Genomic DNA, 15,665 nt, shown 5'->3' with positions numbered 1-15,665 from the left:
TTTTGAGAGAATGAGAGACCGCAAATATCACAGTGATATGGCTTCTCCCCTGTATGAACACGTTTGTGCTGAGTTAAGGTACTGTTTGCAGAGAATGATTTACCACAGATAACACAATGATATGGTTTCTCCCCAGAATGAGTACGTTTGTGTTTAGTCAAGTCACTAATTCCAAAGAATGATTTACCACAGATATCACAGTAGTTTTGTCTATCTCCTGAATGAAAGCGTTTGTGTGTACTTAATGTACTACTTGCAGAAAAGGATTTACCACAGATGTCACAATGATATGGTCTCTCCCCTGTATGAATATGCTTGTGACTGGTTAAGTTACTATTTGCAGAGAATGCCTTGCCACAGACATCACAGTGATAGGGTTTCTCTCCCGTATGAATACGTTTGTGTTTAGTTAAAGCACTGTTTTGAGAGAATGATTTCCCACAGGTAACACAGTGATATGGCTTCTCACCTGTATGAATACGTTTGTGGTTCGTTAAGTCACTGGTCTGAGAGAATGCTTTACCGCAGATTTCACAGTGAAATGGTCTCTCACCTGTATGAACACGTTTATGTTTAGTTAAGTGATTGTTTTGAGAGAATGATTTACCACAGGTATCACAGTGAAATGGCTTCTCACCTGTATGAACACGAATGTGTTTAATCACATTACTACATACAGAGAATGACTTACCACAGATTTCACAAGAATATCGTGATTTCCCTAATTCTTTTGACATTTCTCCAAGAGACAAAATAGACCCAACCGTTAAAGTTTCTCACAGTATTAAATTTTCCCCTTATCTTTCTTCTCTCACCTCAGCATGTAATTTCCTTCTTCTTCTTCTTGTTATAGTTTATTTCTTAGAAGTATTTCCACTGCTCTTTTATTGATATCTAAAGAGGCTGCAAACTCCTTTGTAAATATATTCAAGTTTAATTAGAATGCAAAAGCACCAGGTAAGGAGATGGAGAAATGTTGCTATGAATTGTTGCTCAGGGCAAATATTTCACAGTAATTCAATCTTGGATTTATAGCAGTTGGGTTATTATATCTGTTCTCTAAAACGTTTTCATTTCGTCTTCAAGAAAACATGGTAAATATTCCAGATGTATCCAATGTACAAAAGTCGTTTTGTGCCAATGTCATCTGTGAATCTGAAATAATAAAGAAACAGTATTTAGATAGAGAGGAGAGATCAAATTGGAAGTGTTACAACATTTCTACATTGATTAACAAATGACATCAAATAACATTGGGTGGAATCTAAAAATCTGTAAACTTGCCTGAGTGAGAAAGAATCGGGGAATGTGGTTATGGGATATGCTAGACATAACAGCCAAATCACCATTAAATCACACACCTTTACTTCTGAAAATATCTACTTTTAATTCTTTTTTTACCAAAAAGGTTTCTCCTACTTTTTTCCAAGTGCATCATGCCCAGAAAATGGACCGAAATTGGTTAGGAAAAGGGGAAAACTGGTGGAATAGGACTGTGTGTAAGAAACGAAAAAAATAATAATAATAATAATAATAATAATAATAATAATACAAAGAAAAAAATATCGGAAAACTCCCTGCCACGACGGAGAAATTCCGAGACGGGAAGGGCGGAACCGAATACTCAATACACGGTATAAGTATTGCCGGATTTCTGGAAGCCAGGTAAGAGATCCGGCACGTACGATCGATCGATAGATAGGTGTGTATATCTTACTTGTTATGCTACACAAATCAATATTTAGAGTGAAAATATATTTACTCACATCAAAATCTCCGTGAAGACAACGAAAAACCCTTTTCTGTTCTTCTGTCCATTGAAGCAGGTTGCAGAAGAAACGGAAGTACGGTGTGTCATGTGACAACAATAAACCCAACGCTCTCTAATGAATAAAACCAAGAATGTTATCATAAAGCGGGAACTTGCAATAGTTTGATGCCAATCACCATGGTTACTGTGGTTAGCATCTCGCTATGATAAACGAATCTTCATTATTGTCAGCAGCGGCCTTGCTGGTAATGTTGAAAAAGACATAGTTTATACTTCATGGTGATTAAGGTTACTTCAGTTGGCGAGCTGACAGAACCGTTTGCTCGTTGGACGAAATCCTTGGCGGTATTTTGACCGTTTTACGTTGAGTTCAAATTCGTTTTTGGTGGTCAATGAAGTAAATACCACTGAAATATTTCCAATATATAAATATCATAATTTAACCCTAACCCTACTGCTGGCATGGGTTCGACGGTTTGAAGAGGAATGGCGAGCTGGAAGGCTGCACCATACACAAAAAGGCTTCTACAAAGATTCCATCATGCGAGTCTAGTGACAAGGTTTTAGACGACCCGGGGGAAGGGTATCTTTTTTTCTTCACAAATGTAAATAAACCCAATCTGTTTCTTAAACGAGGGACATATTCATACGGCACAGGATGTTTTCACCTCAATAGAGGTCATTGATTGGTTGAAATTGCAGAAATTAAAGAAAAAACAGCAATAAATATCTTACAAAATATAGAATTTTCTCAATAAAGCCAAGAGAAAATGATGTTTTATAAACACATTCTACCAGAATACGAAGTTTAAAAGTTTTTAGTTTCGTGGAAATTATTTTAAAAAACTGCCGGTCAAACGGAAAAGATCCGGAAAGACTCCCTGGCACCCTGTTAAACTTATTTATATAGAAGTAGAAATAAAGAAATAAGTACCAGTTACGGCACTGGGTCGATATAATCGACTTAATCCGTTCGTCTATCCTTGTTTGTCCTCTCTGCGTTTGGCCCCTTGGGGGTAGTAAAAGAAATAGGTTCTTGTGGCAGTGAAAGGTCAATGCCACCAGAAAGACATGCCCAGAGTTACTTCCCTTCGCGCTAAAGACGCAAAAATTTTGTCTTCAAAGAGTTTCGAAGTCGATTTTTGTCCCTCTTCGATCGCATCCAGCGGGAACCTTTCTCTGCTGTCTCTGGAATCGGCAGAAGAACCATAACGTGTTTTTGTATGTCTTCACGGAGATTTTGATGTGAGTAAATATATTTTCACGCTAAATATTGATTTGTAAAGCATAACGGGTAAGATATCCACACCTATCTATCGATCTATCGTACGTGCCGGATCTCTTACCTGGCTTACAGTAATCCGGGAATACTTTTTACGTGCCACCTGCACAGGTATCACAATTTTAAGGCTTTGGTTCTGTTTTTTTTTCTTCTTAGATTTACTCACAAATAGCAAGAACATTGAGCAGAAGTTGCTTCTCCCAGGCTGCTGGCTACACGGGCGTAGTCTTTCGCCTTGTACGCGGGTGCTTCTTCCATTCTCCTATGCAAGGGGCTAAAAAGATCCGAAGTGTTTTGCTTAATAAACACAACGCATCGCCCGGTCCGGGAATCGAAACCGCATCGGGGGACATTGATTGTCTGATAGGGAAAGCGGACGTGACGTCACCAGGCGGCCCCTAAAGATGTGGCTGGAGCAGAAGAAGGCGTGGTTTTTTTTTTTTTTTGTAATTTAGAGAGAAACGAAGCGTGTTCGAACCTTGTTTCTTCCTCCTCCATCTCTTATGGTAAACGGAAAGCGAATGTCTGTTTATTTGAGTTGTAAATTAGGTTCTGTCGTTTCTCTTGTTCTTCGTCGACGTCCTGACACGACCTGGCAGAGGAAAAACGACTGATTAAGACCGAGGTAAGACCAAAATATCGAAATATTTCGCTCTACACTCATTTCCGGCCGCCAATTAATTCTATGTCACTTTTGTGTGCCGTCTACTTCCACCACAACCATTTATACTGCACGATTATAAAATCAAGTTGAATAATATTGAATAATTATTTATTCTTAATGACAGACGGAACTGCTGACAGAATTTACACTTGAATCCTTTAACGATGATGCTTCGTATTTCTTTTAGGAAACCCACAAACGAATCGGCAGCATCTTTTCTCACTACTTTCTAGCAAATACGATGAAGGTGTGACTGGGGAAAAGCTCAATCCAACCCTAATCCTAATCCCAGTAATACATTCATAGGATGAAAATTGAGAAAAACAGATGAGGTTATTTCACAGCATAGACTACAGATAGTGCGCGGTAGATCTCGTATTGAATGGCGATTTGGCTGCTGTGTCTAGCATATCTCATGACCTTCCTCGTGTCTTTCTCACTCTGATGATTTTCAATATATTCTCCCCATCAGTATCATAAACCCATTTATGCTATTAAGAAATTATTTTTTATCAACCCGAAACCTTACCAGTCACAGGATATGCTAGAAACAACAGCCATATCTCCCTTAAATCTTTTTGTCAGAAAATGTGTATTTTTTTTTTACCAAAAAGGCTTCTTGTATACTTTTTAAGTGTGTAGGGTCCCAAAAACTCATTGTGCCTTCAATTCTTTTTACCCCAGTAGGATGTTGAGGGATGACTTTGTAAATGGCGGAGGTGGGCCTCTCATTAAAGAGGGGTATCTCCTGGAAGCAGGTTTTATGCCCCTCTTGGCATCCAGCTGTAGAAACACTGCCAGATCAGACTGGAGCCTGGTGCAGCCTCCTGGCTTCCCAGACCCCGGTCGAACTGTCCAACCCGTGCTAGCATGGAGAACGGACGTTAAACGATGATGACGATGATGATGATGAATGCTAGTGCTGTGCATCATAGCCATGGTCATTGATGGTGCCATGTACATTGGCACCTGGGAATCGTGGTCAGTGCAAATGCCATGTAAATTGCACCTGTGAGTCATAGTGGTCACCAGAGTCATGGAAATAGGACTCATGAGTCATCGTGGGTGCCGCTAGTGCCGTGTAAACGACACCCTTGCATCATAGTCATTGCCTTGAATCGTAGTCCTGGTTGTTGCCGGTGTCATGTAAACGGCACCCTTGCCGGTAGTGTATAAAAGCACCCACTACACCCCTGGGGTGGTTGGTGTTAGGAAGGGCATCCAGCCATAGAAACCATGCCAAATCACACTGGAACCTGGTGTAGCTCTCCGGCTCATCGGCTCCGGTCAAACTGTGTGACCCATGCCAGTATGGAAAGCAGACATTAACCCTTTCGTTACCAACCCGGCTGAAACTGGCTCTGGTTCTGAGTACAAATGTCTTGTTTACATAAGTTCTGAATTAAAATCTTCCACCAAACCTTAGTCACAATTTATATTCCTAACACTAGCTTAATGATAACGAAGTTATTTTACTAAATTCTTTGTTATATTTAAAATTGAACACAGAGCATCTCAAAATAAATACTGTAACGAAAGGGTTAAATGATGTTGATGTATGTATTTCTGTTGCTTTTGTGATTTAGGAAGTCCCTTTCATTACATATGTGTGTGTGTGAGTATTTCTGTTGCATTTGTCCCCCATGACTGCATCACAACTGGAGTAGGTTTGTTTACATCCTTCTGACCTAGCAGTTTTGCCAGAGACTAATAGAGTCTCTTAAAAAACTAAGTATTAGTGTTGGTTTGTGTATCTAAGCCCTTCAATGCTGTGCCCCAGCATGGCCACAGTCAAACAAGTGAAAGATGAAAAAAATATCTTCCCATAGTCATGAATATAACAGGTAAAATCTTCCACTGTGTAGTCTCTGTTGTTTTATCAAGTATCCTCTGTAATTTCTGTTGTTTCTCTCTTATTTCAGATTACGGGATAACATTGGATTAATGGATTTATCATTTTTGAAAGATTAAATAAAGCTGTGACACAGAACAAAGAGATCCCTGTTTATAGAAAGAAGGTAAATTTTGTGTGAAATATTTCTTGCGACTGCAGCAATATTTCTTCTTCAATGAGGATTTTGCATTCCTATTAACCTTGGATTACAAAAGAGCTGGCAGCTTCTGCAGATATTGACCAAGATAAGAAATTTTATAGGAATGAAGTGTGTAAACATCTGCATATTGTGGTGAGAAAATATAAATTATGGAAAGTGAATTGCGTGAGGACAATGTGAAATGTAAAATGCTGACGGAAAGTCTTGACTTTATTGAGGAGGTGCCAAAAGATAGAGGAAAAACATCTCACAACTGTGATATCTGTAAAAAGTCATTTACTCGGAAAGAAAGCCTCACGGTTCACAAACGTAGTCATACAGGAGAGAAACCATATCGCTGTGATATCTGTGGAAAATCATTATCTCAAAATAAACACTTAACTGCCCACAAGCGTATTCATACAGGGGAGAGGCCCTACCACTGTGATATCTGTGGTAAATCATTCACTCAGAATTACCACTTAACTACTCACAAACGCATTCATACAGGAGGGAGACCATATCACTGTGATGTCTGTGGTAAATCATTCTCTCAAAATCATGGCTTGACTACACATATACGCATTCATACAGGAGAGAGACCATATCAGTGTGTTTTCTGTGGCCAGTCATTCTGTGATGGAGGGACCTTAACTAAGCACAAACGTATCCATACAGGTGAGAAACCTTATCAGTGTGATACCTGTAGTAAATCCTTCTCCCAGTCCGATCACTTAACTAAGCACAAACGTATTCATACAGGTGAGAAGCCATTTCACTGTGATACCTGTGGCAAATCATTCTCTCGGCCTAATTACTTAAGTAAACACAAACACGTTCATACAGGTGAAAAACCATATGACTGTGACATCTGTGGTAAATCCTTCTCTCAGAATTTTGTCTTAACTAATCACAGACGCATTCATACAGGAGAGAAACCATATCAGTGCGTTATCTGTGGTCAGTCGTTCTCTGAAGGGAGTACATTGACCAGACACAAACGTGTTCATACTGGAGAGAAGCCTTTTCATTGTGACGTCTGTGGTCAGTCATATGCTGAGGGACGTTCCCTAACTAAGCACAAACGTATTCACACAGGGGAGAAACCTTATCAGTGTGATATCTGTGGTCAATCATTCTCTCAAAGTCATATCTTAACAAAACACCAACGCATTCATACGGGAGAGAAACCTTATCAGTGTGATATCTGTGGTCAATCATTCTCTCGAAATGACCACTTAATTACACACAGGCACATTCACACTGGAGAGAGACCTTATCACTGTGATATCTGCGGTCAGTCTTTCTCTGTAGGAAGGAAGTTAACTAGACACAAACGTATTCACACTTGAAAGAAGCCATTTCATTGTGATGTCTGTGGTGAGTCATTTGCTGAAAGATGAACCTCAGCTAAGCTCAAAAATATGCTGGATGTATATGATAAATCATTCAGGGAAATGGCTATGAGGCTGGTCTAAAAGGTTTATAGGCTTACTATGAAGGAGGGATGCTAGAACTTTGAAATCTTGCTCTCTTTACTCTTTTACTTGTTTCAGTCATTTGAATGCGGCCATGCTGGAGTACCGCCTTCAGTCGAGCAAATCGACCCTGGGACTTATTCTTTGTAAGCCCAGTACTTATTCTATCGGTCTCTTTTGCCGAACCGCTAAGTGACGGGGACGTAAACACACCAGCATCGGTTGTCAAGCAATGATAGGGGGACAAACACAGACACACAAACACACACACACGCATATATATATATATATATATATATATATATATATATATATACATATATACGACAGGCTTCTTTCAGTTTCCGTCTACCAAATCCACTCACAAGGCATTGGTCGGCCCGAGGCTATAGTAGAAAGCACTTGCCCAAGGTGCCACGCAGTGGGACTGAACCGGAACCATGTGGTTGGTAAGCAAGCTTCTTACCACACAGCCACTCCTGTGCCATTTCTTGCATGTAATAATTTCAACACTTCTTATTAAAAACTGCATCATTTCTTTCCAAAGAACAAAGACTGTTCAAAGAAGACTCTGGAAGCAACTAGTAGCAACATCTCTTGAAAATGGATAAAATTTGGCATCAAGTACTTGCAGAGAAAGGGTTTGGGTCCCATGGACATTCATGCTGGTATGGTTGCTATATTAAGGCGGCGAGCTGGCAGAAACATTAGCACGCCGGGCGAAATGCGTAGCTCTATTTTGTCTGTCGTTACGTTGTGAGTTCAAATTCCGCAGAGGTCGACTTTGCCTTTCATCCTTTCGGGGTCGATAAATAAAGTACCAGTTACGCACTGGGGTCGATGTAATCGACTTAATCCGTTTGTCTGTCTTTGTTTGTCCCCTCTATGTTTAACCCCCTGTGGGCAATAAAGAAATATATATTCCATCCATGACTCTCCTGTTTTTTGTTTTTTTTCTAACGTTCTTTATCCAGCGTTAAATCAGCAAGTAATCTCTAGTTTTCAGGACCAGAAGGTTTAAATTGCATAGAATTTAGCTGTTGTTTCTAGCAGGTGAAGTGACCATATATTGATCAAACAAAAAGAAAATATTGATAAACAAATAAAATTCAGCTGAATATATTCTTTTCTTCTTTTACCTGTTTCTCTGTTTGTAGCCCCTGGCAACAGACAGGGAGATGGGATTCTATCTGTTTCCACTTCTGTTCTAAACTGGGTACAAATACTATGTCGAAATTGCTTCTCAAAATATGTATCTTATGTAACCATAAATATAAAATATCTTCTAGAACCATGAATGGACACAGGACAGACAATGTAATCTTGTATATGAGAGGTCCATAACCCCCAGGCCACAGCTGGTACTGGTTCATGAATGGTTTGCTATCGGGCCACAAAGAAATAACTGACTTACTCTTTTGCTCTTTAATCTTTTACTTGTTTCAGTCATGTGACTGTGGCCATGTTGGAGCACCGCCTTTAGTCGAGGAAATCGACCCCAGGACTTATTCTTTGTAAGCCTAGTACTTATTCTATCGGTCACTTTTGCCGAACCGCTAAGTAAGGGGGACATGAACACACCAGCATTGGTTGTCAAGCAATGCTAGGGGGACAAACACAGACACACATATATATACACATATACAATGGGCTTCTTTCAGTTTCCGTCTACCAAATCCACTTACAAGGCTTTGGTCGGCCCGAGGCTATAGTTGAAACACTTGCCCAAGGTGCCACACAGTGGGACTGAACCCGGAACCATGTGGTTGGTAAGCAAGCTACAAAATTATATAATAATTAACTTAAATAGTCGCCAAATGATGATGCATTGCTAAGTTAAGATTCTCTCATTTTTTTCAATCTTTCATGCATTCATTCGCCATTAACACATTAATTAATACATTAATTAACACTATTAACTCTTTAAATGTATTACTTACTAACAGCTAGTTTTCAGAAGCTAACCATTTCAACTGATATATACCTCAATATATACCCTCTTCATCTCATGTAATTTCGTTAAGATAATTACTTGTTCCCTGGTTTGTTTAATTTCTCATCCCCCATGAACACTTTGAATGTATATTATTATTATTATTATTATTATTATTATTATTTTCGTTCCTCGTACCATCTCCCAAATTAAACTTTGTTCGCGGTGTGCCCGTCCTCTCCTGCCCCCCCACCACCAATACTTGATACAGTGAGGGAACCGGGCTTCTGGAGTTCTGTGATGCATGCAACCTTTTAATCTGCAACACTAACTTCAGGAAAGCAGACAGCTACCTTATAACCTACCAATCAGGGGACTCTGCTAGCCAGATTGATTTCATCCTCAACAGACAGCAGGATGCAGGGTTGCTCTTAAATACAAAGACCCTCCCGAGTGAAGAATATAACCCCCAGCATAGACTAATCATTATCATTGGTGACTTTAGACTTGAGGCCAGAAGGATGTCCAGAAGCAGACCAATCCAGAAAAGAAGGATTTGGAAGCTAATGAACCCTTCACATGGTCAGAGATTTAGGGACCTCCTCATCAAGAAATAGAAGGCTGCTGGATATCCTTATGGAGCAAGTTTACTGAGTGCCACAGAGCAAGTCTGTGCAAAGTCCCTTCCAGACCTAGAGTAATGTGGGGGTGGAATAATATGATAGGCAAAGCCATCAAAGCAAAGAAACAAACCTGGAAGGGTGAGGGTAGGGGGGGAGTGTACCAGATAGCCAGAAGAGGGGCTGGGCGACCTGTATACATAGCCAAGGGTGAAGTAGAAAAGAAGGAAGTTGCCAATGTCCTGTGACGTGGGGACCAAAGAACTGAAGTATTTCAGATTGCAAGACAGTGTGTGGGAGAAAATTGTGATGTTACAGGAGAGAAATGTGTCTGCATGGATGATGGTGCCCTTGCTTTTAATGATTCTGAAAAGAAAGAGGCTTGGAGAAGCCATTATGAAAGACTGCTGAACATGGAGAATGAATGGGAGGAGGAAAGCCTGCCAAATGTTGACCCAGTAAAAGGACCAGCTACCCGAATAGATTGCACCCTGGTAGATAAAGCAATTAAGAGTATGAAGCCAGAAAAAGCCCCCGGTCCATCAGGAATCATTGCTGAGATGCTTAAAATATCTGGTGGTCTGAGCTATGGCCAAGTCACCTGTTTTGTAAACCAGGTAGTTCATGATGGAGTCATACCCAATGACTGGCATAGCAGCCCCTTAGTCAACTGCTACAAGGGTAAAGGTGATGCTTTAGATAGAAATAACTACAGGGGTATCAAAGTGTTGGATCAGGTGATGGTCACGGAGAGGGTCATAGCCCAACTAATTAGGGAGAGAGTCTGGTTAGATGCAGTTTGATCACTTGTTTTCTTTATTCAAATTTCAGACAGAACTTATGGGATGACCTGATTGATATATATATACATATATATACATATATGTGTGTGTAATGTTACACTGTGTGAAAGTGTAGTTGTAGTTTACATATTTTTAGATTCCACCCAATGTTATTTGATATCATTTGTTAATCAATATAGAAATGTTGTAACACTTCCATTTTGATCTCTCCTCTCTATCTAAAACTGTTTCTTTATTATTTCAGATTCACAGATGACATTGGCACCAAACATCTTTTGTTCATTGGATACATCTGGAATATTTACCATGTTTTTTTGAAGACGAAATGAAAACGTTTTAGAGAACAGATATAATAACCCAACTGCTATAAATCTGGGATTGAATTACTGTGAAATATTTGCTCTGAGCAACAATTCATAGCAACATTTCTCCATCTCCTTATCTGGTACTTTTGCATTCTAATTATTCTTGAATATATTTACAAAGAAGTTTGCAGAATTTTGGATATCAATAAAATCAAGGTTGATAGGATTTGAAATATTTCTGGGGAATAAATTACAAGAACGAGAATAAGAAAATTACATTCTGTGGTGAGAGAAGAAAGATAAGGGGAAAATTTAATACTGTGAGAAACTTCAATGGTTGGGTCTGTTTGTATCCCTTAGAGAAATGTCAAAAGAATTAGGAAAATCGCAACATAGTTGTGAAATCTGTGGTAAATCATTCTCTACAAGCAGTAACTTAATTAATCACATTCGTGTTCATACAGGTGAGAAGCCATTTCATTGTGTTACCTGCGGTAAATCATTCTCTCAAAACAGTGAATTAACTACACACATACGTATCCATACAGGAGAAAAGCCATTTCACTGTGTTACCTGTGGTAAATCATTCTCTCAAAACAGTGCCTTAACTAATCACAAACGTGTTCATACAGGTGAAAAGCCATTTCACTGTGATACCTGTAGTAAGTCATTCTCTCAAAACAGTCACTTAAATCGACACAAACGTTTTCATACAGGAGAGAAACCGTATCACTGTGTTACCTGTGGCAAATCATTCTCTCAAAACAGTGAATTAACTACACACACATATATTCATACAGGAGAAAAGCCATTTCACTGTATTACCTGTGGTAAATCATTCTCTGACAACTCGACCTTGACTAGTCACAAACGTACTCATACAGGCGAGAGACAGTTTCACTGTGATATCTGTGGTAAATCATTTTTCCGAAGAAGGAACTTAACTACACATGCAGCTATCCATGGGAAAATATGATTGTATCATTGTCAAAATCCATTGGAAGACCCAATATATAAATCTGTTTCCCCTGTCAAATCATGGCTTAACCTTTGTGCTCTTAACAATAATCATTTAACCCCTGACAGTAACCATACACATCGTGGTTACCCTTTTGAGATATTATTTTACAGCCAGATGCCCTTCCTTATGCCAACCACTTCAGCCACGTTAGTAGATTCTTACATGGCATTCACATAGTTTACCTGGACACAGGCTGCTTTTTAAACTCCATTCCGTTCAGAAAATAACTTGTAAACATAAATTTATTCATAGTAAAAAAAAGATATGTGTGTGTGATAACAAGTTGTTATCAATATACAGATCAATATACAGACGGATAGGTATGTAGACTATATGAACAGACACATATGGAGACACGGATCCACACATATAAAGATGCACATCCATACATACAAACATGGTACATAGTTACATAACACACACACACACACACAGACATGCACGCACAAGGGGACAGAGGTGCACGCACAAGGGGACAGAGGTGCATATATACACAAACACGGACAGGCAAGCACATAAATGTGCAGGATACGTACATACAGATGCACACACATACATATACACATATGCATACACACACATATATACATACATACACATGCAAACACACACTCACACATACATACGTACATGCATGCATGTATAGGCACACACACATACTGACCCACTGACCCTCACACATGCGCACAAACAAACAAAAGGGGTCGCAGTGTAAATAACGGACAGAGTCAAGACTATTGAAAAGGTTGCAACATGCAACGAAAATTTTAGAAAATAAAAATAAGAAATAAGTGGAAATTTTACTGGTGAGTATGTCACACTCACACACACATATATGTGTGTGTGTATATATACATGTATGTGTGTATGTGTATATATATATATATATCTGTGTGTGTGTGTGTATATATATGTATGCATATATACATGTGTACATATTAGATGTGCATCTTTATATATACATATATATACAATCAAATATATGTACACTTCTAAATACACATATATACTCTTTTACTGTTTTACTTGTTTCAGTCATTTGACTGCGCCCATGCTGGAGCACCGCCTTTAATCGAGCAACTCGACCCCGGGCCTTATTCTTTCGTTAGCCCAGTACTTATTCTATTGGTCTCTTTTGCCAAACCGCTAAGTTACAGGGACATAAACACACCAGCATGGGTTGTCAAGCAATGCTAGGGGGACAAACACAGACACACAAACACACACACACATACACACACATATATATATATATATATGTGTGTGTGTGTGTATACATATATACGACGGGCTTGTTTCGGTTTCCGTCTACCAAATCCACTGACAAGGCTTTGGTTGGCCCGAGGCTATAGTAGAAGACACTTGCCCAAGGTGCCACGCAGTGGGACTGAACCCGCAACCGTGTGGTTGGTAAACAAGTTACTTACCACGCAGCCACTCCTGCGCCTATATACATGCATACATATATATACACACATATATACATACATATGTGCAAAGGTATACATATATATATATATACGTAATATATAAATATTATATATATGTATGTATGTATGTATACCTGTATATATGTGAGATAATAGTTTCACTTTAAAAGTCAGTATTAATAGTGAAAGTATTAAACTGAAAATATCTCACTTTACAGTAGAGATGTTATTGTTTCACTTTTGACTCGTAATACTGAAATAGTGGAAGATATAAGAGATTGCTTCGGGGTCGCATCAAGCAAGAATTTGAAAATTCTTTTGGCCCATGCCACTATATGGACCTTAAGTTAGGCATGTGTAAAATTTGAATGAAATCGATTGTGTAGTTCTCGAGTTTTATGGATTCACTCAGACAGACAGAGAGACACACAATCTCGTCTTTATATATATATAGATATACAGCGGGCTTCTCTTAGTTTCCGTCTACCAAATCGGAAGAGGCCATAGTAGAAGACACTCACACACACACACACACACATATATATATATATATACATACTCTCTTTTACTTGTTTCAGTCATTTGAGCACCATCTTTTAGTCGAGCAAATCAACCCCAGGACTTATTCTTTGTAAGCCTAGTACTTACCCTATCGGTCTCTTTTGCCGAACCGTTAAGCAACAGGGATGTAAACACACCAGCATCGGTTGTCAAGCAATGTTGGGGAGACAAACACAGACAAACAAACACATACACACACACACACATATATATATATATATATATACATATATATGACAGGCTTCTTTCAGTTTCTGTCTACCAAATCCACTCACAAGGCTTTGGTCAGCCTGAGGCTATAGTAGAAGACACTGGCCCAAGGTATCACACAGTGGGACTGAACCCAGAGCCATGTTGTTGGTAAACAAGCTACTTACCCCACAGCCACTCCTGCGCCTATATATATATATATATAATATATATATATATACATATACATATATATATATGTGTGTGTGTGTATACTTTTGTGAGTGTGTGTCCATGTACGCATGTGCTTGTGTGTACGAGAACGTGTGTGTGTAGATTTGTACAAAGTAACTGTTATGTATGTGTATCCATAAAAATGCGTAGCAGTCCTCTGTCCGGGGACAGGGGCTATGAATGTGAATATTCTGAAACACCCTCTCTAGTGCCCAGGAGGGTCCGTAGCATCTATATGTGCATGTCTCTGTGTCTGTTTGCCCCACCACTTGATAACCGATGTTGGTGTGTTTACAACCCCATAACTTTGTAGCTCAGCAAAATGAGACTGATAGAATAAGTACTTAAGAATTGTTTCTCTATTATATATTTTAACACTTTTGTTACCATATTTCTGGAACTTATGAAAACAAGACATTTGTACTCAAAGCCAGAAGTGGTTTCAGCCAGGTTGGTAACAAAAGGGTTAAGAAAATAAGTCCTGGGATTGGCTGAAACAAGTAAAAGATCCTTTCAGGTAGATGGCTCCAAATCACAAATCCCTTCACGTAGATGGCTCTGCTCAATCTGTAGGAAAGGGGGAAGGTAGAAACTTCATACAATGCAACCAGTGTAAGCTTTGGACACGTAGAAGGTACAGCAAAAATACAGGTACTTTAACGAGGAAACTAACTTTTGTATGTGGAAGATGCACAGGCGCAGGAGTGGTTGTGTGGTAAGTAGCTTGCTTACCAACCACATGGTTCCGGGTTCAGTCCTACTGCGTGGCACGTTGGTCAAGTGTCTTCTACTATAGCATCTGGCCGACCAAAGCCTTGTGAGTGGATTTGGTAGACGGAAACTGAAAGAAGCCCGTCGTGTATATATATATATATATATGTGTGTTTGTGTGTCTGTGTTTGTCCCCCTAGCATTGCTTGACAAACGATGCTGGTGTGTTTACGTCCCCGTCACTTAGCGGTTTGGCAAAAGAGACCGATAGAATAAGTACTAGGCTTACAAAGAATAAGTGCCGGGGTCGATTTGCTCGACTAAAGGTGGTGCTCCAGCATGGCCGCAGTCAACTGACTGAAACAAGTAAAAGAGTAAAAGAGGTAAACAATAAACGCTGAAAACGTTCAGAAAGTAGACTCCATCAACTGCCTGGGTGGGGTGGGGGGTGGGGGGCAAGTTAGAGGTAGTAGATAGCTTCTGGTATCTAGGTGACCAAGTTTGTAGTGGAGGTGGTTGCTCCGAGAGTATGACTGTGAGAATAAGATTAGACTGGGCAGAGTTCAGAGATCGCCTCCCCCTGCTGGCAACAGAGGGCCTATCTCAGAGTGAAAGGCAGATTGTTTGATG

At 39.5% G+C, this 15,665-nt stretch overlaps 2 protein-coding genes across 4 annotated transcripts; one reads left to right on the top strand and one right to left on the bottom strand.

Moving 5' to 3' along the window:
• Window positions 1-59: 59 nt before the first annotated feature.
• Window positions 60-1,155, bottom strand: LOC118761850 (zinc finger protein 479-like; the record flags this gene model as incomplete). Its single annotated transcript, XM_036500012.1, has 2 exons — window positions 1,067-1,155; window positions 60-1,022 (listed from the first exon to the last, which is right to left on the bottom strand). A coding segment is annotated over exon 2 (678 nt), but the record flags the coding sequence as incomplete, so codon positions are not given.
• Window positions 1,156-3,522: 2,367 nt separating this feature from the next.
• Window positions 3,523-12,091, top strand: LOC118761851 (zinc finger protein 239-like). 3 transcript variants are annotated; one of them, XM_036500014.1, is made up of 5 exons: window positions 3,523-3,678; window positions 5,640-6,535; window positions 6,620-6,878; window positions 8,282-8,286; window positions 11,557-12,091. In XM_036500014.1, the coding sequence occupies exons 2-5, from the start codon at window positions 5,921-5,923 to the stop codon at window positions 11,863-11,865; spliced, it is 1,188 nt and encodes a 395-aa protein (XP_036355907.1). In that variant the 5' UTR covers window positions 3,523-3,678; window positions 5,640-5,920; the 3' UTR covers window positions 11,866-12,091. The 3 variants fall into 3 exon arrangements, with proteins under 3 accessions (XP_036355907.1, XP_036355906.1, XP_036355908.1); XM_036500013.1 differs by having other exon boundaries at window positions 5,640-6,878; XM_036500015.1 differs by lacking the exons at window positions 8,282-8,286; window positions 11,557-12,091 and having other exon boundaries at window positions 3,527-3,678; window positions 5,640-6,596; window positions 6,849-7,404.
• Window positions 12,092-15,665: the final 3,574 nt, after the last annotated feature.

Source organism: Octopus sinensis, unplaced genomic scaffold (genome assembly GCF_006345805.1).
Source record: "Octopus sinensis unplaced genomic scaffold, ASM634580v1 Contig17997_ERROPOS64089+, whole genome shotgun sequence".
NCBI classification, from domain to species: Eukaryota; Metazoa; Mollusca; class Cephalopoda; order Octopoda; family Octopodidae; genus Octopus; species Octopus sinensis.
Note: the sequence above shows the minus strand (reverse complement) of the source record. Positions and strands in the feature narration are given on the sequence as shown.

Excerpts from the sequence above, each read along its gene's own strand:
- LOC118761851 (XM_036500013.1), top strand. The coding sequence starts at position 5,921 with ATGGAAAGTGAATTGCGTGAGGACAATGTGAAATGTAAAATGCTGACG.